At 51.2% G+C, this 18,565-nt stretch overlaps 1 protein-coding gene across 1 annotated transcript in view; it reads right to left on the reverse strand.

Moving 5' to 3' along the window:
• The window catches only part of HTRA1 (HtrA serine peptidase 1), a 54,214-nt gene extending 36,006 nt beyond the window's left edge, over positions 1-18,208 (reverse strand). The window contains exon 1 of the mRNA XM_059899227.1: positions 17,628-18,208. Coding sequence (XP_059755210.1) covers positions 17,628-18,195 — 568 coding nt within the window. The 5' untranslated portion in view covers positions 18,196-18,208. The remainder of the gene's footprint in view (positions 1-17,627) is intronic.
• Between the last annotated feature and the right edge of the window lie 357 nt (positions 18,209-18,565).

Here is an 18,565-nt window from a genome sequence, read left to right on the forward strand (position 1 = left end):
TTGCCCTAGAGCCCGCCCGCATTTGCCCTGCGAGGGCTCTAGCAAAGCATTCAGCTGTCAAACGCTTTTGGAAAATCTGTAGAAGTGAAATATTTAAACTGCAGTTGGTTGAAACCATTGTCTCCTTCCCTCTGTCACACATTTCCTGTCCTGTCGGAGTGCTGTGGGCATTTGGGGATGTGGCTAAGAGGAAAGTAAAACTAGAGGGACCATTTTGCTTTGCGTTTAATTTATGTGCTTAGAAGTCACGTCTGGTTCTAGTTATCTATCCTGGGACAGAAACGGTTTCCAGGGGCACTGCTACTGCCACCCTGCCAGCGCCCCTACTGCAGGCCACAGGTTGTATGGAGTATGGTGATCTGGCCTGGAAGTATGTGGGTAGTGGAGAAATATGCCAGAGGAAAGACTAAACTAATAATAATAGTAGTAATAATAATAATGACAATAATAAGAAGAAATAATTCTATTCTCTTCAGAGGAAACATTACAAAATATGTCACACGAAAAGGCGATCAAAGAATCTACAGCCAAAAAGTACAGGGGGGCGGCGGGGAGGAGTATTTTAAAGGTGAAAGTGGATCTGGTAGTTACTAACAACATCATGACATTTTTCTGGGTTTTGTGGAGTTTGTAGAATTTGTCCACTTTAAAAAATTTTAATTTGTGGCAGTTTGTTTTCTCAATCTAAATAAGGAATCATTTCCATGCCTACTGCTGTATTCATAATTGTGAATTCTTTTTCTTAAGAGGGTGCCCCTAATTGTCCACGTTTCAGATTCCATAAAACTGGACCAGCCAGGGGTAGGTGGGAGTACCAAATCTTGCCCAGGGACCGGGCCTGGGTCCCACCCTCGTGGCTCCCTGACCCCCTGGAGCACGTGGCTGGCTCACAGTGTAAAGAGGGGGATGCCCGAGCCAGGCCAGCAGGACACCTGAGCTACACCTACAGGGCACACTGCCTCTGCCGGCCAGGACTCTCAGTGACCGAAAAGTCACCATGGCCAGCGTGCCATGGATACACTTTTATTTTTAATTGTTTTTATATTGGAGTATAGTTGATTTACAATGTTGTGTTAGTTTCAGGTGTACAGCAAAGTGATTCAGTTATACATATCTATACGTTATCTATCTACATCTAAATCTATATATATCTGTTCTTTTTCAGATTCTTTTCCCTTATAGGTTATTACTGAATACTGAGTGTAGTTCCCTGGGCTATACAGTAGGTCCTTGTTGTTTACCTATTTTATACATAGTAGTGTGTATACGTTACTCCCAAACTCCTCATGTATCCCTCCCCCCAGCCTTTCCCCTTTGGTAACCATAAGTTTGTTTCCACTGTAGAAGGACCAAGGCAGTCCTCCAGGGTGGCCCCTGCTCCACATCGGGCTACAGTTGTCCTAGAATTGGATCTGGACGCTCTGTCCCTCGGCCCCGTCCCTTGGTCCCTTGTCCCTTCTCCGTGCAGAGCTGCCCACCCTCTCCCACCCCGGCTGAGCAGCTCAGGTTCACAAACCCAGCGTGTCTGGGAGAGACAGGAAGGGCAAGCTGAACTCCAACCTCAGAACATTCCTAGCGGGGTCAGCAAGGCTGCGTAAGGTCGCAAGGCTCCTCGTTAATGCCAGAGTGACTCCAGAGCGGACTTGGCCTCCAGGCCCGACTCTCTGCCCCTCACAGCTGTGTCGCTTCAGGCAGCGGCTCTCCCTGTCCAAGCCTCGGTCTCCCCTCCTGCAACATGGAGGTAATACCACGACTTCTGGGAGTTGGGAGTCCTGAATGAGAAAAGCACAAAAAGCACTAAACCCCATGCCCGTCTCGAGGCCACGAGCTGGGTTATCACCTCCCAGTTCTCAGCCCTGCGCTCAGCCTCCCCGGTACATCTCAACACCTCCAAAAGGCTCCTCCCACACTTCTAAGAATCCCACTTCTACATTCTAATTCGGGCAGGCCTGGCCCATTTTCGGTGTCTCCCCTGAGTAATTGCCACTTGGGGTGCATGAACTTAACCGCAGGACCCCCAAGGACATCCCCATCTCCTGTCTCATCTACAACTCCCTCCATCACGTGGCTTTGAGTCCCCAGCTCTATCGCCCAAGATTCCTTAATGCACACTCTCCACTCCTGCAAACCTGCAGGGAGGATCTTACCTCCAGTCTACAGAGATGGGGAAACAAACAGAGGATCAGAGAGGTCAAGCACGATGCTCAACGCTTCGGAGCTGGCGAGCGGCAGAGGCGGGAGCCATCAGTCTGGCTCCCCAGGTGGACCCTTTGCTCTGCCTCTGTGGCCTCCCTTCCAGGTCCCAGCCCCTCGCCCAGCCTCCAGCCCCCCGCAGCTCCTGCAGTTGTGGGGACACACTGCCCACTTCCAGGCCTGAGAACTCAGAGCCAGGATTCAGGATTAACAACGCAACCTTCCCTTCCAGCAAGAACAATCGCGCTCTCCAAATTCTCAACAAAGCTGGTAAGCAGGGCTAATTGGGAAAACAAAACACAGTATATTCGAGGGAAAAGAAAGAAATCCTCCTTTATTCAACGGGAACAGCATGTTCTCAAAATTCAAATCAGTTGCAGGAGCAGATTGATCAAATCACTGGCATTTTAAGGCACTGTCCCACATTTAGGACCAGTTAGATAATTTGCAGAGCCCAGTGCAAAAGGAAAACGTGGAGGCCCCTTGTTCCAAAATTATTAATAATTCCAAGCTGGTCACAGCAGAGCATTAAGCCAGGGGTGGGCTCCTCCTGAGGGGGTGGCACACCCGTGAAGCCGGCCCTGCCTGCTTTCCAAACTCATCTGATTTAAAACCCAAAGTGCACATGAAGTACTGAGAAGCGTCACACTTGCTCAGGACCTGATGGAGATGCTGCCTTAATCTGGCTGAGCCCAGGAGCCCACAGGCAGTCAGTCTATAGGAGCCGAGGAAACGTCCCCTATGCTAGGGGGCAGGCACCCGCCTCCTGTGATCTAAGATGCCCGGTACAGCTCACACTCCGTGAGGCAACCCGTGCGACCGCAGCAAGCCCCTCGTGCCGAAGGTTCCTCCTCTTTAAAATACGGAGGCTCAATCGGGTGGCTTCCAAGGTCCCTCTCGGCTCCACAGAGAAAGGGAAGAACTTACTTGTGATTTTTCACCTAATTTCTTCAACTTTAAATGCCAGCAAAGACAGTCATACTCTAAAGACTACTAATGGTAGCACAGCCCGATCCTGACAGTCGACAAGATGCAGGGGAAAGGACAAAATGGGAAGAAAGAAGCGCAGCCAAAGTGATGGCTGGATTCGTCCAGGGTCTACTTGCCAAAGGACTGTGGCAGGCTGGTCAGGGCGGCCTCCCTCCTGCACGGCCCCAGGCCCCCTGACACTTCCGGTCCAGCCCTCTCTGCCTTCCGTGTGTGGACCTGGGCATAAGTGACAAAAGAAATAACGTTCTTTTCAAGGCAAGGGGACATATGCATTGTACAGAGGTTGGAAATGAAAGCCAGTGGAAAACATATTCGCATTTTCATTTGAAGCACCAGAAGAAGTAATGACCCCTGAGGTGCCAGCTTGGACCCACAACTGCTCTGAACTCAAAGTCCTGCCCAAAAGTCTTGGGAAATTTCTCTTTTCACAGCCAGCCAGTCTCCCACAGGCTCAGAAACTGTAAATAAAGGAGCAAACACAGCAGGCTTCCAGTGGGGTGTCATGAAAACTTAAAATAGCCTTTGGGAATGGCTCAGTTGAGTAAGGGGTCTGGGATGCACTCCTCGCCTGTCATCGGCCACCCTCCCACAGCCAAAGCACCCCGAGTAGGAGCTCCCCGTGTGAGGTCCCGTCTCTGGAACCCCATCCTCCAAGGACCAGCCTAGATTCAGGCCTAGAAACCAGCGATACCTCAGAATGCATTGCCATGGGGGTATACGCTGGAGGCTGTCCTCTTCTTCATCTTTAGAGGGTCCCAGGGTCACATCTGAATATTTCTCTGTCCCTAGTATGGTGAGATTAAAAGTAACTACAGAGAGCCTACTTGCTTGGTAAATAAATCCAGGCCCAAATCCAGAGGGGATCCCCCAGGAGGAAATGATTACACGCCAGGCACATCATCCACACGGGCCCAGGGGTCTGTTCTCACCAGTCCCATTCCATTCCCTGTTGGCACCTTTACCTAGAGGCCAAGAGGAGCCTGGTGAGGCTGGGGTGGAGCCTGGTGAGGCTGGGGTGTGGGAGTAGGGGGATGGGAGCGTTGGGCACCACACTGCCCTGAGCCAAAGGTCCCCCTCCTTCTGATGGGGATAAAACAGAGCAGAGAGAATGAGAGGGCTGCAGGCCAAGGCCAGCGGGTGGGGAGGCCAGCCACTGGCACCGCGGAAAGAGAGAAGCTGCAAGACTGAGCTTTACCCTGAACGGTGGGCCCTGCCACGACTTTTATTTATTTATTTATTTTTCTAAACTTGACACTTTTTTTAACATCTTTATTGGAGTATAATTGCTTTACAATGGTGTGTTAGTTTCTGCTTTATAACAAAGTGAATCAGTTATACATATACATATGTTCCCATATCTCTTCCCTCTTGCGTCTCCCTCCCTCCCACCCTCCCTATCCCACCCCTCTAGGTGGTCACAAACCACCGAGCTGATCTCCCTGTGCTATGCAGCTGCTTCCCACTAGCTATCTATTTTACGTTTGGTAGTGTATATATGTCCATGCCACTCTCTCACTTTGTCCCAGCTTACCCTTCCCCCTCCCCATATCCTCAAGTCCATTCTCTAGTAGGTCTGTGTCTTTATTCCTGTCTTGCCCCAGGTTCTTCATGACCTTTTTTTCTTTTTTTTTTCTTAGATTCCATATATATGTGTTAGCATACAGTATTTGTTTTTCTCTTTCTGACTTACTTCACTCTGTATGACAGACTCTAGGTCCATCCACCTCACTACAAATAACTCAATTTCGTTTCTTTTTATGGCTGAGTAATATTCCATTGTATATATGTGCCACATCTTCTTTATCCATTCATCTGTTGATGGACACTTAGGTTACTTCCATGTCCTGGCTATTGTAAATAGAGCTGCAATGAACATTTTGGTACATGACTCTTTTTGGATTATGGTTTTCTCAGGGTATATGCCCAGTGAGAGAGTGTGGAGAAAAGGGAACACTCTTGCACTGTTGGTGGGAATGTAAATTGATACAGCCACTATGGAGAACAGTATGGAGGTTCCTTAAAAAACTAAAAATACAACTACCATACGACCCAGCAATCCCACTACTGCCACGACTTTTGATGGCAGGATTGGAAGGTGGCCTCCACAACTCTGGCCAAGCGCAGGCACCCCAGGCCGAGTAAGACACCTGTGCCAGGTGTGTAGGCGCGCGGAGACAGGGCCAGGAAGAGGGCGGTTAAGTAACCGACACTGCACAGCTGGGAGAGGGGCTGGTCCACATCCAGGGAAGGCACCGGGATGCCTTTTCACTAAGAAAGGCTCTCTTTGTGAGGTTGCATGATGAATTCGAGAATTACTTTGAGGGGCACAGGAGGAGAAGGCCAGACCAGCTGAGGGGGACACAGAGCAGCAGGGAGGCTGCAGTTAAAGGAGCCGGGACAGCCGAGAAACACAGAACGCTTCCTCTTCTGCTGAACTTTGACTGCTTTCTCCCTGAGGGTCAGGAGAAACCAATTTAAACAGGTCCCTAATGGCTAAGGATGCATGAAGTGCAAAGGGGATGGGGCCTCCTTTTTGCAAGAGCGGTTGCCTGGGGGAGAAAAAAAAAAAAAGCATAACTCAGTGACCGCAGCAGAGATGCCCTGCGAGACTCATTTTCTCCATGCTTTCAGTTTGAGTGACTGCATTCTGTCTGTCCCACTCCATTAAATTCCAAGGAAACTTGTCAGCCACGGCTCCAACCCAGAGTCTGGCCCAACGCTGGTCTGGAGCGTGGAGACAGCAGAAACAGAAGTGAGACCTTGCACATTCCAGGAAACCAGACCCCCATTCTAATCGGTGCTGCGGCTGCAGATTCCAGGGCAGAGGGGCCCGTGCAGCTCGGTTTCTCTGAACCCTGCAGGGAAAACCCTCAGGAGAGAGAGGCATCACTTGGCCGTGGCCAAGGCAGCCGACTGAGGTCTAAAATCCACCTGAAAGTCCTGTACGTCGTCAGGGCCACCATCTGCAAATCTAAGTGAGACAGATCGAAGCAGAAAAGACACAGCTTTGGAATCAAGCTTCCCATGGCCAAAGGCCCTCAGCCTTATTTTTGTCAAAAGAAACTGAATTCGCAGGTAGCAACTGTTACTTTTTTTTTAAAGATGCATAATTGGATGATGGACCACTACACTCTCTGTCTGTTGCAGAGAAATAAAGAAGTAAAATTCAGGAGAGTTACGTGTGACCCATTTCTCTGCTCCTAATGAATAAAGGAGGAAGATGGGGAGGAGCCCGGGAGCCTGGCCTCAATTTCCAGCCCACACTGGCACTTCCAGGGCCTGGCAGCCCCTGGCTTTCCGGTGCAGTCTCTCAGACGGCTCAGAGTGGGAAAAGCTCGCCTGACGCCAGGCCTCAGACTGCAAACCCGTCCCCCATATCCATGGGCCCTGAGCGAGTGACTGTTTGCAAGGGGCTGGGACCAGGCTGCCGCCGATGATGCTGGAAAAGGCTCGGGCAGGTGAAGTGAAGGAGGGGAAAGACAACCCAAACAAGTCTAAGACAGCCTCTCTGGAGGAGGAACAGCTTTCAGGGGGCACCCGGCCAGCTGGCTGTCACTCATAAGCACGGCCCAGTTCTCTGCAGCTTCAGCTTTACTGGTAAAAGATGCCTTTTCCAGAACAATGCGTCTATGTTAAAAGGTGCCTGTCATTGATAACCGCTTTTCAGTCTCACTGGCAAAAAAAAAAAAAAAAAAAGTCCTCGCTTGCATACTCATGGTGAATGCTTGGGTTTGCTGGGTTTTGTTGCCTTTAATAGTTTTTTTCTGACCTGTTGGGTGTTAGAAAAAAAGTTTCCAATCAGTTCCACCACACAATTTCTTTTTTCAGAAGTCTCCTGAACACCCGAATGATGTGTCTATTATTATCTTTGGGGAAACAGCTGACTGCTCGGCTCACAAAAACACTATTAACTTTCCTCCTGATAAGCATCTGGCTCCAGTCTTGACCTTCCCAGATTTCTCAGCTGGGTTCCCTTCCTGCTCCATCTCCTCCTGGTTGTTGTGTCTGAAGTGGCCAAGGCAGCGCAGGCTCCCGAAGCCTCCAGCCACAAGCAGCGGGCTGGGAGGTGACGGGCCCATTTATTAAGGGTCTGGGACACACTCCTGAGCTGTCAGCAGCCACCCTCCTGTAGCCCCTGATCGGGGAGGGTGGGCCTGGGGCTTGGGAAAGTAGAAGGGGCAATGTGATGGTGAACCAAGACCCTCCGTCCGGGAAGGGGACAGTTCTTCCTGAGAGGTACCCGCCGTCCGGGAACTGAGACAAAAGTCAGAAGGAATCTTTGGCTCAAGTGAGAAGTGAATAGTGGGTCTTAAGACCCAAGACAAGCCACTGCCCCTCTCTGGGCCTCAGTTACCTCATCAGTAAGACGAGGGGCAGACTAGACCATTTCCGACATCCTTTCCAGCTCCAAAAAAACATTGTATGATCTAATACATCTGAAAAGGGCATTTCCTGACCTTTTCCTTTCAGTATGTAACTCCCATCCTTATAGAATATTCTTATTTTCCAGGCTGGCTTCCTGCATCCTGTGCTCCGGTCTCTTCGGAGCCACCTCAGCCGTCTAGTCACTTTCAAGGTGACTTCTGGGGCTGGGATTAGGATTTCCGCAACAGGAAGAGGAGATCAAATAAAAGTCTGGCCTTAACTACGTTCACACAACAGAATATTATTCGGTCATAAAACGGAATGAAGCACGGACACACGCAACGTGGATGAACCTTGAAAACATTACGGTCAGTGAAAGAAGCCAGTTACAAAGGACCACCAATGTATGATTCCATTTATATGAAATGTCCAATGTCCAGAATAGGGAAATCCATAGAGACAGAAAGCAGATTAGTGGTTGCCTAGGGCAGAAAGGAAGTATGGGGTGACTGTAGCCGGTACCGGGTTGCTTTTTGGAGTGATGAAAGTATTCTAGAATTACACAGTCATGATAGTTGCACTACTCTGTAAATATATAAAACCTCTGATCTGTCCGCTTTAAAAGGGTGAATTTTATGGTATGTGAATAATATCTCAATAGAACAGCATTAAAAAAAAAAGGAAAAAAGTCACTGTTTCTTTTTACTTCTTTAATGTGGCTACTGGAGAACTGTATTTTATATATGTCACTCCAGTTGTATTTCGGTCTATGTGTAACAAAACAATCGAATAAACATATTGCTCACTTTTCCACACAAGCACAAACAGTCTGGCCTCCTCCTGCATCCTGGACAGAGCTGGCATCCGGGAGGCTGAGTGCAGAGAGCCATGGGCTGGGCGTCCAGAAACTCAGAGTCTCTGTCACAACCTGGCTTGTGACCTCGGGCTTTCACATCCCCTCACTGGTCCTGGCCCCTCAATGAAAACCCAAGTGTTGGACCAGATGACCTGACGACCTGACCCTTTTAGGTCAGACAGTCTATAATTACAACTCCATCCGCAGGTAAAATCAAACTTTAAAAGTTCTCATTCTACCCCAAACATTGCTTATCTCCTAAAAGCAGTCAATCTGGGAATAAAAGTCACTTCAAGACAGACCAGGTAATTTACTGACTGAGCAGAGTGACCGGATTGCTACCATCCTATTCCATTTATCCTGAAGGATTTCTTTCGGGAGAATTTCTTCTTGGCTTCTTCTGCCCCAGCTGTCAGTGACTTAGGAGGTGGGTAATTCTAGAGCTGACGACAACGGATAATGGGTACAATCCCCTGGAAAATAATTTGGCAACATACACCAAGGGCCATAAAAAAAACTTAACCTTCCATCCAGTCATTGCACTTCTTAGTATCTATCCCAAAAGAATAACCCTAGATTCAGAAATAACCATGAACACAAAAATGTTTGTTTTGGGGCAAACGTGGCCCAAATGGACACAAAGAAGGGCTAGTTAACCAAATGGTGGTAATGCTCGGGACAGAAGTGATAAAGCTGCTGGAATAAAGGTGGAAGCCTGAATCTTTTTTCTTCTTTTATTTTTGATGTGATTAAAGTATATTTATAACTTTCAAAAACTGGCATAGTGCAGTATGCCATCAAATGTATAAATGCATTTCCCATGATGTCTAAACAGTATGGTGAAAAGAGATTAAAAAGAGTCTTTATGCTGAGAGAGGAAAATCTTGGTATATTCATCCCAAAGAAAATCAGACCACAGCTTAAAAGACATTGAAGCATCTCAGCCCTGATTTATCTGGTGTGTCCACCACTATATTTATACTAATTTTTTTCTTTTTAGCAAGAGCACTGTAATTATGGTTCAAGGGCATTAATAGGTGCTTAGAACTCTTGAGAGGAGCAGTCAGTCATTATATGGATAGCTTTTTGGTCATCTTCCAACCCAAGGAGATTATTTTTGGCGGGAGTGGGGGAGGAGTTTTCTTTAGCATCATTTTGTAATGGGAGACTAAGTGAAAGCACCCACTGTTTCTGCCTCATGGGAATCGTGTGCATGGACCCCAGCCTCTCCCAAATAACCCCCTGCTTTAGCAGGAAAGTACAGCTGAGGAGGGAAGGGCTCAAGGGCTCTGCCTTGGGCCTCAGGATAGAGCCCACACTGGCCCACCATCCTCCTGCCTCGATGAGCTAAGCATGTTGTGAGAGTCGTGTTCCCTTTGCGTGCCTCTCTCTGAAGTGAAGGCTTGGGTTATGGGACCTGCGAGAACCTTCCACACTCAGATACTGTGTGCTGGGATTCTGTCCACAGCCAACTGGTGTCTTTGGCCAGTCAACAGCGTCTCTGCAAGGACGGAGGTGTCCTTGTCCACAAAATCCCAGAAATGTCCTTGTCCACAAAGACCCAGAAAACATGAAAATGGAGAGTTGATGTGGTTAGAGATGGGTTGTGGAAGGTGAGGGCACAGTTGTATTTTTCAGGGATCAGGGCGCATGGGGCCTTTCTAGATGGTCTCAAACTCTTGCCCTTCCTCCTATACCTTCAGTGATATTATCAGACTTCTCCTCCTGGGTTTTTTCCAACGAGGGCTGAACCACATTGGGCTACATTTTCCAGAGCCAAAAAGGTCAAATTGGTGGAGAAATGTCAAACTAGGACCTAAGAAATCCCAACTCAGGCCATTTCTTGACCAGTAAATGTTCAATAGAAACTTAGCCTGAAAACTCAGCGTGCAGACCACAGGCTCCCTGGTAAAGAGCACACGCTCTCTGTGGTGGAGACACAGAGATGGTTGTGTGGTCAGAACCCAGGTTTTCAAAAACTAGGAGGCCATAAAGGAGACAGCAGTTCAGGGCTCCAGAATAGACTCCAGAGACATCAGTACCCATCTTCCAGGAACTGATAAACCAAGCAGGCAGAAAATCAGTAGGATATAGTTGACCTTATCAATCCACTAGACCTAACTGATGTTTATGAAACACTCCACCCAACAACAGCAGAAGATTCTGCTGTTCACATGGAACATTCACCAAGAGAAACCGCATCCTTGACCAGAAAACACATCCTAACAAATTTAAAAGAAGACCAAAAAAAAAAAAAAAAAAAGAAGAGAAATCATACAAAGCATGTTCTTAGACCACAGTGAAACTGAACTAGAAATCAATAACAGAAGGCGAGCTGGAAAACCCCCAAGTATTTGGAGATTAAATAACACGCTTCTAAGTAACACCTGAGTCAAAGACATCTCAAGAATAATCTGGGAGTGAGGCAGACTTGGGTTCAAATCCTGGCTCTACCTCCCTCTACTGGGTAGCCTTGGACAATTATCAGTCACTCCTTGGAGCCTCATCTCTTCTCAGCTGGAGAACGGAATGATGCCCCTCCCTCCCTGGGTGGCGGTGAGGGAAGCACAAGTTTGGCCCATAACACAAAGAGCACAGTGCCGAGCTCCCAGAAAGCACCCAGTGGTGGCAGCTCTTCTGGTCATTGTTCTGCCCACTGATGTTTCCTACCACCTGGCTGTCCTGGAGAACACTGTCCCTGTCCCCCCACCGCCCCCCCAGGCTAGCTCACTCTCTGCCAGAGAAAAGCACACGTGACTGCTGAACGTTGAGCCTTCCCTCCTCTGTATCCAGTTGGCAGCCATCGGCCTGGACAACCCCAACTGGCAGAACCCTCTGTGTCCATCCATCCCCACCGAGCAGGGATGCCACTTGGAATACTGGCACCAAAGAGAGAGCTCTCCTAGTCCTGGGGTGTGAGATGACTCAGCTGTTGGATGATCTAGTAAAGTCTCGCCCGAGACTATGTGAAAGGGAAGTCGACCACAAATCTCACCAAACTCTCAGAAAAAAAATAATAATAATAAAATAAAATAAAACAGTTTAGCAGGCAGACAGGCCTACCGTCTTCTCCTTGAGATCTGATTGCACAACTAATGAAAAAGATGTTTCCTGAGGTTTGAAAATATTGCACAAGGCTCTGACTCATTAAGACAGGGCTTATTCAAATTTGAAAATTATCAAAAAATTCCAGCCACAACAATATGCCCTCTGAAACCACCATGTGCCCGAGGAAGCATGATTATCTCCTGGTGAGGGACCAGCTGCTGTCACGTGACGCTGTGGAGGACTGCTTTTACAGAACACACTGACTTGACAGTTTGTCCTAGGAATCGAAAATAATAGGGTATCCGTGGGCTCCCAAACTTTTATTTTTTTTACCTTAAGATGTGACAAATCTTTCCTTGTGAGGAATTCCCAAAGCACGGAAAACAAACTAAGCATCATTCAAGAAGGTCTTGGGGCTGCTATACACTGCTCTCTCCTGCGCGTCACATACTCTAAGGAGGGTTAATGAGATGACATTTGTAAAATCCCAGGCATGCAGCTCTTCATTCAAGAGAAGTCACACACTTCTCAGATGGTACAGACAACGACTGGGGGTTTCCGAGGGTGACGACAGACAACGTGGTGTCGGAGTCTCTCTGCCCAGAGAAGCTTTTCTAACATATTTGTTGGCAAACCCCAAGTCAGCCTCCAGGACACAGGTCCTGCATCACCGTCCTTCTCTGTGACGCCTTCTTTAACCCACTCACGCACCTTATCCCCAGGGAGACATCATTACAGCGCTTCCTCTACTGAGCGGACTCCTTGACGATGATGATGATGGTGATAATGATTATGATGATGATGATAATTATTATTATAGCTAACACTGATCCAGTTCTAGTAATGCACTGGGCACAGTTCTAAGCACTAAGTTCATATAATGAGGCGTTTCCATCTTTCAACAATCCTATGACATAGGTATGTACGCACCATTATTTTTCTAATGATTTTACTGATGAGGAAACAAACTTAGAGAGTTTAAGTCACATACGAGAAGTCATCCCTTTAGAAAGTGGTGATGTGACTGACTCCTTAAGCCGGGTGTGATATGACCTACTATGAACTTCTTGAGATCATGGGCTACCCAGCCTTTCTCACCTCTGATTCCTTCTATCTGGACCTTCTAAGTACGTAGAAAGTGCTCAATAAATGCTCTGAATTAACTTAGAACTCATGTCACTAATTCCAAAAGCTGAACTCTGCCCTTCCAGCAGCAACAGACATGCCTCTTCAATGGGAGCCATTTGGGATGGCTACACTTCTCATTTTCTCTGCTGACATTAATTTTCTCTCTTTTTGTTAACGGCAGAGAAGACGGGGAAGGAAGGAGAAAGGGCTCAGGAGGGAACTCACTCCAGAGGATACATGCAGCCCAGCCTCGGAGCCCCTGGGAAACAGCAAGGGCCACTAGGTTCAATGGAGCTCACCTCCTGGGGCTGGGCATGTCACCACAGTGGTCATCTGGGGACTTACAACAGCTAGCACAAAGCTGCAGTACGAGGCAACCAGACCCAAGTGGGCCACAGGCATTCAACTCGAACCCTGGCTTTAACCATCAATAACTTAAGAAAAAGAAATAACTCTTAAAGAAGCCAGCCCAGGCTTTAAAACAAGGATGAAGTTACCACAATTCTTCAGAGACTAGTTTTCTTCCAAGAATCACACACCATTCCAGCTGGAAGAGCCCTCAGAGATCACCTGGTCCAATCCCCTCACTGTTGAGGTTCTGAGGGTTCGGGGGCCGATCACCTGGTCAGGTAACAGCCTAGGCAGGGTCAGAGGCAGTCTCGGCCTGTCAGTCCCTCCACCCCAGCTGGCCTTCCAAGGAACCCTCACCCACTGTCAAGCTTGATTTCTTCTTCAAATTAAGCCTCACCACAGCTATTTATTCACTTGAAATATAAGCTCATGGAAAAGTCTGATTTCTCAATCCAAGGCACGGAACAGCGTCCAGGATCACACAACTCCAAACGGACTCAGAATCCAGCCCTGCAGTCCCGAGGCTGTCGGACGTCAGACCACAGTTAGCTCATGGTCCCCGCCATAATCACTTACTGAATGCAGTTATTTTAAGTGCTAATGCAATCTATTTACAGCTCCTCTGGATGGAATGAAGTTACTCAGACACTTGGCTTCTATACACTTGGCTTACTAATTTTACGAAACCTTAATATTTTAACTCTTTAGCAAAACCGAGAACAAAAGAAGATAACCAACCAGAGTGAGCAAAGCCTTATAAACTATTCAAAAGACATCTAAGCCAGTGGTGGTTCTTCACCAGGAATGCATGGCCGGCCTCCACCTTCAGAAGCCCTCCCTCGTCAGGCCTGGGGTGAGACCAGGACAAGGAGTTCCTGGGCTTGGAGACCTCTGGGCTTGGGGCTGCTGGGTTTTTTTTGGGGGGGGGGGCGGGTAGCTTTCCTGGAGAGTGTATTAGGAGGAGAAAAGAACTAGGCTTCTGATGCTTGAGGAGCCTTTTCAGGCCTCTTTTCTGGCTTCCTGTCCTTTTTTTGGCAGAAATCTGCTACACATCCTGGCTAGTTTTTTGCAGTGTCTGGGAATCCGGAGGAGCCTTTCTCTGCCCAAGAGCAGTTTGGGGCCTGGGGCTCTGGTTTGGACGCATCTCTGCTACAGCCGCTTCTGCTTTTTTGCTTTTTTTTTCAGCAAGGGCTGCCTTGATGGCAACTGGGGGCAACCATGTCCTCAGACTCCTGTGCCTGCGGAGCGAGAACTGTGACGTGTCCTTTGTTTCTGTTTCATCTCAAGGCCATGGCCATCTGGAGCTCTGTTTATTCCAGCTATTAGCTTCGGCTTAGCTGGGGTTGGCTTATAATCTCGGTTTCTCTGTCAACAGCACAGAGTGCTTATGAATGGGCTGTGGACCAGATGCACGGGTTCAAGTCCTGGGCAAGGTACTGCTCTGTGACTCTGTCTCCCGGCTGTAACCCGGGGAGGATTACAGCACGCCCCTTATAGGGTTGCTAGGAGGATCAAATGGGTTAACACAGGCCTGGCACAGGATAAGCACGAAGTATATGTTAGCCCTTATTATCAGACTATTAGTAACTGCAATTCCTTTCTTTTTCCGTAATCCCCTGACCAGTATAGAGTTTTTGCTTTAAGTTAATCCAAACTGCCCCTGGTGGAAGACGACGGCTCTTCTGATCTCTGGTATAACTGGACACTTTCCCATCCAAACCCTGACAGCAGCATTGATTTCTGAAATAGAGGATTTGCCTTCATTTCCAGAACCATGATTAGAGACCCCCTGTGAAGTCTTTGTGAAGCAGCTTACAGATGAAAGTGCTTTCTTTCGAACGGGGGCACATTCCGCCTTCCCAGGATCCACCGTGGCTCCCGAATGCTGCTCGGCAGTCGGTCCTACCTCCCTTGCCCTCGCTCTCCACTCCAGACAAACCCTCCTCGTGATCTCGCGAACCGGGGAGCCGATCCTTCCCCACGTCCTCGCACGGCTCGCTCCAACTCCAGGCCTCCAGCGCCTCCTCCAAAAGGCCTCGCATGGGCACTCCAGCTAAAAGAGTGCTCCTGCCAAGCCTCACAGCTGCAGCAGGCGGCCAAGGCACAGCAGTTAACAATGACGTCAGGTGACCTGCTTGTGGGCGGGGCTTCGACTGAATGAAGTCTTGGCTCCCAGGCTCCTGTCCTCAGAGGTACCTCCAGGAAGTCAAGGGCGGAATGCTAGATGGGGGGGAGAAGGGCGGCAAAAGTGAAACCTTCTGTTGAGGAAAGACTGGGTGGCCGTGTATCTCCAGCACCTCTGGTTTCTTCCGTCGTTCACTTATTCATTCAACATCCCCCCACGCATCTGCCAGGTGCCTCCTATGTGCCAGGCAGACACACACACACACACACACACACACACACACACACACACACACACACACACAGTGCCGGATGCACCGTAGAGCTCAGTAAATATTTGCAGAAAGAAAGAAGGACAGAGGAGAACAGTTCTGCACCCTCTGTCTCTCCCTCCTTTCTGGGCCACCACGCTCATCCTTCCGTGGCTGTCCCCTCACTGGTTCTCCTGGGAGCCCGCTGTGGGCCTGACAGCCACAGGTCCTGGGAGAGGACCTGTTTCCCTCCACACACACAGCGACTATTAATGACCTGAAACTTACTCAGTGACTCCACCTCACTGGCAATAAATTCGGTGCTTGAATACTGCCAGTTACTCAGGACCCCGCGCAGCGAGACTACAGTGACAGCTGGCTTGTTTTTGACAAAAACACACAATGTGCTTTTTGTATAGTCATCACCTCACACCCAAACTACTGCACTAGCCCGAACTCCGTGCCCTGGCGTGTTCTGCATTCTACTGCTAGCTTCGTCCTACCCAGGTTTTTTTGGTTATTGTTTGGTTTTTTTGTTTTGAGCTGCCCTGGCTCAAGAACATCTGAGAACACTTTGGCCCTGGGGCTCTGCACCACCAGCTGGGTCACCCCTGATGCCCCCCACCCCAAGCATCCCCAGTCACACCAATCTATTCACCAAACAAGACTTGGCTCAGCCTGACCCCCGCACTCCACGTGGGATGCACTTCGGGCCCTCCCCAAACTTCCTTTACCCAGCCTGACCTCCCTTCCCCAGGCTTGGAGTTAAACACTGGGTTGCTTCTGAGTAAGGCTGTCCGGGTTCAAATTCCAGCTGAGTGGCCTTGGGCAAGTAGTTCAACCTCAGTTCCCCCACCTGTAAAATGGGAATGACAGCAAAGGCTCCCTCCTCTCGAGGCTGTGAAGGCCGAGTGCAGTCACACGTGTAACACACCAGGCACACGGACTGGGGCACAGAGTGGGCACCCAATACGCACGCGTTGTCATGCCCATATCTCAGACTCTGCAGGTTCACTTCTCTCTGGAATATCTCTCCTCCACCCTCTAATTAGGCTGTTTCCTGAGCGTGGAGGCTGGCTCCCTGCTCCTGTGCTGGCGGAATACACAGTCTCCGTTTCACCTACAGTGCTCTGGCACCTTCCTCTCTGTGTCGGCCAACCTGTGCCAGGCCCTAGTGCTGGACCGTTTTCCTACAGAGAAAACCTAGAGCAGCCCCTTGCGCTGGGCTCCCCTCTTTCCCTTTCCACGCACTGCCCGCGGTGAACAGGCACCGTGTGGCTGCAACCAAGTGTACTGCCAAGCAGGGCTGGCCCATCCCCACACCGCTGGATTGGCCGTAGCTGAACTCGGTATTGTTTTTCCACATGGTCTCTCTGACTGGAGAGGAGAAGCATCCCTCTGGAAGGTCCCGCGAGAGAGTTAGACGATTGCTCCACCCTTTGCCCCATCACCACCACCTCCCCTGCCAGGATGGGTCTTGTTGATAGAGAAAAGATGCTTAAGGAGGGAGAGGGGTACACTTTTTCCTCATCCCTAACCCTCTCGCCTCACCCGTGCGTCTGCATTTTTTGTGATCCAAAACCACATTCAGCTTGTTCAAAAAGAACCAGTTTCATTTTTGTGGGGTTGGCTCAAAACACGGGAAGCAAGGCGGCAGCAACGCCGCTGCACCGCCTAAACTGGTGCATGGCCAGGGCGGCGGGGGGGGGGCGGCGGGGGGGGCGGGGAGGTCATCTGGGGAAACTGGGGAGCCTGACGGGCAACACCGTCCCTTTCAAATAAAAAGTCAATGTTTTTAACGACAGTATCCGAAATAAAAATGAATGCATGGTTAATTTTAAAGGGGAAGGGGGGCAGATGCAGAGAAAGAAGGGAAAGCCACAGAAATTAGACCCTGTGGTCCCAAAGCCTCAGATTCACGCAGCACAAGGCACCTTTTTCAGCCCCGAACTTCTCAACTCTCTTTATGCCCGCATTCCCGTCTTGTTTGTCCCCCAGGCCCTGGCGCGGTGTGGTTCCCCGCGGGGCACCCAGCAGCCGGCCAGCGGGCGGGATGCCCCGTCACCCTGGCTCCGGGCTTCTGGACAGGGCACGTCCAGGACCCGCCGCGCGCGGAACAGACCCTGGGCTAGGCGCAAAGCTCGGTTCCGACGGAGCCCGCGCAACGCTGCCACCGCGGGGGCGGGTGCCCGCCTCTCCCGGCCAGTGGGCGCCCGGAATACCCCGCCCAGCTTCGCTGCCCCTCTGCCGGCCCGTCCGTCCCGCGGGGGCAGGTCGGGGCCGGGAGGCGGAGAGCGGGGAGCTCCCCGGAGTGCAGGTACCTTGGCCGCAGGCGCCGCGCTGCAGGACGATGACCGGCGGCCGGTGCAGACTCTCAGAGCGGCGGCTGGCGGCGCGCAGCCGGCACAGGTTGGCGTAGGTAGTGGCGTCGCTGCCGCACACCGGCTCGCTGCTGGCGCACACGCAGAGGCCGGCCTGCGCGCGCCGCCGCACCGTGGCCGAGGCGGGCACGCCGAACGGCACCACGCACTGCAGCCCTTCGCCGCACGGGCCCTCCTGCAGGCCGCACTCGGCCCCCTCGGGCGCGCCGCACACCTCGCAGCAGCCGCACGCGTCGCGGACGCGGCCGCCCTCGCAGTGTCCCGGCGGCGGAGCGCAGCGCGCGGGCTCGCAGCGCTCGGGACACCCGGCCGCGCCTGGCGCCGCGAGCAGCAGCAGCAGCAGCAGCGGCGGCGGCGGCGGGAGGAACGGGGCGCGCAGGGGCTGCATGGCGGCTCCGACGGCGGCGGCGGCGGGTTGGGCGAGGGCAGGAGAGCGGCGCCGGGGAGAGCGCGGGAGGGACTCGGGGCCAGCGGGCGCGAGCGCGCGCGGCCGCGCGGCCCAGCCCATTGGCCTCGCGGCGGTGACGAGCCGCCTTGGGGACGGGCACTGCGCCCGGGAGGGGGGCCGGCCGGATGGCGGGCGGGCGGCTGGACCGGGGAGCGCCCGCGGCGGGGGCAGGGCGGGCGCGCCGGGGCACGGCGGGGCTCGTGGGCGCGGGCGGGGCGGCTCGCGGGTGGGCCCGCCGGCCCGCGGGGCCCCGTTTCCCGGTCTCCGCTTCCCACATATCCGCCTCTCGCGGCTTCCCTCGCCGCGATTCGCGACCTTAAAACTAAAAAGAGGCTCTGCACGGAGCAACCTGCGGTGGCCCGGCGCGCGAGCGCCCGGGAAAGTTCCCGCAAATTGCCGAGTTGGGGACCCGCCCCGGCCGCGGGAGGGG

This window comes from Balaenoptera ricei, chromosome 16 (genome assembly GCF_028023285.1).
Source record: "Balaenoptera ricei isolate mBalRic1 chromosome 16, mBalRic1.hap2, whole genome shotgun sequence".
NCBI classification, from domain to species: domain Eukaryota; kingdom Metazoa; phylum Chordata; class Mammalia; order Artiodactyla; family Balaenopteridae; genus Balaenoptera; species Balaenoptera ricei.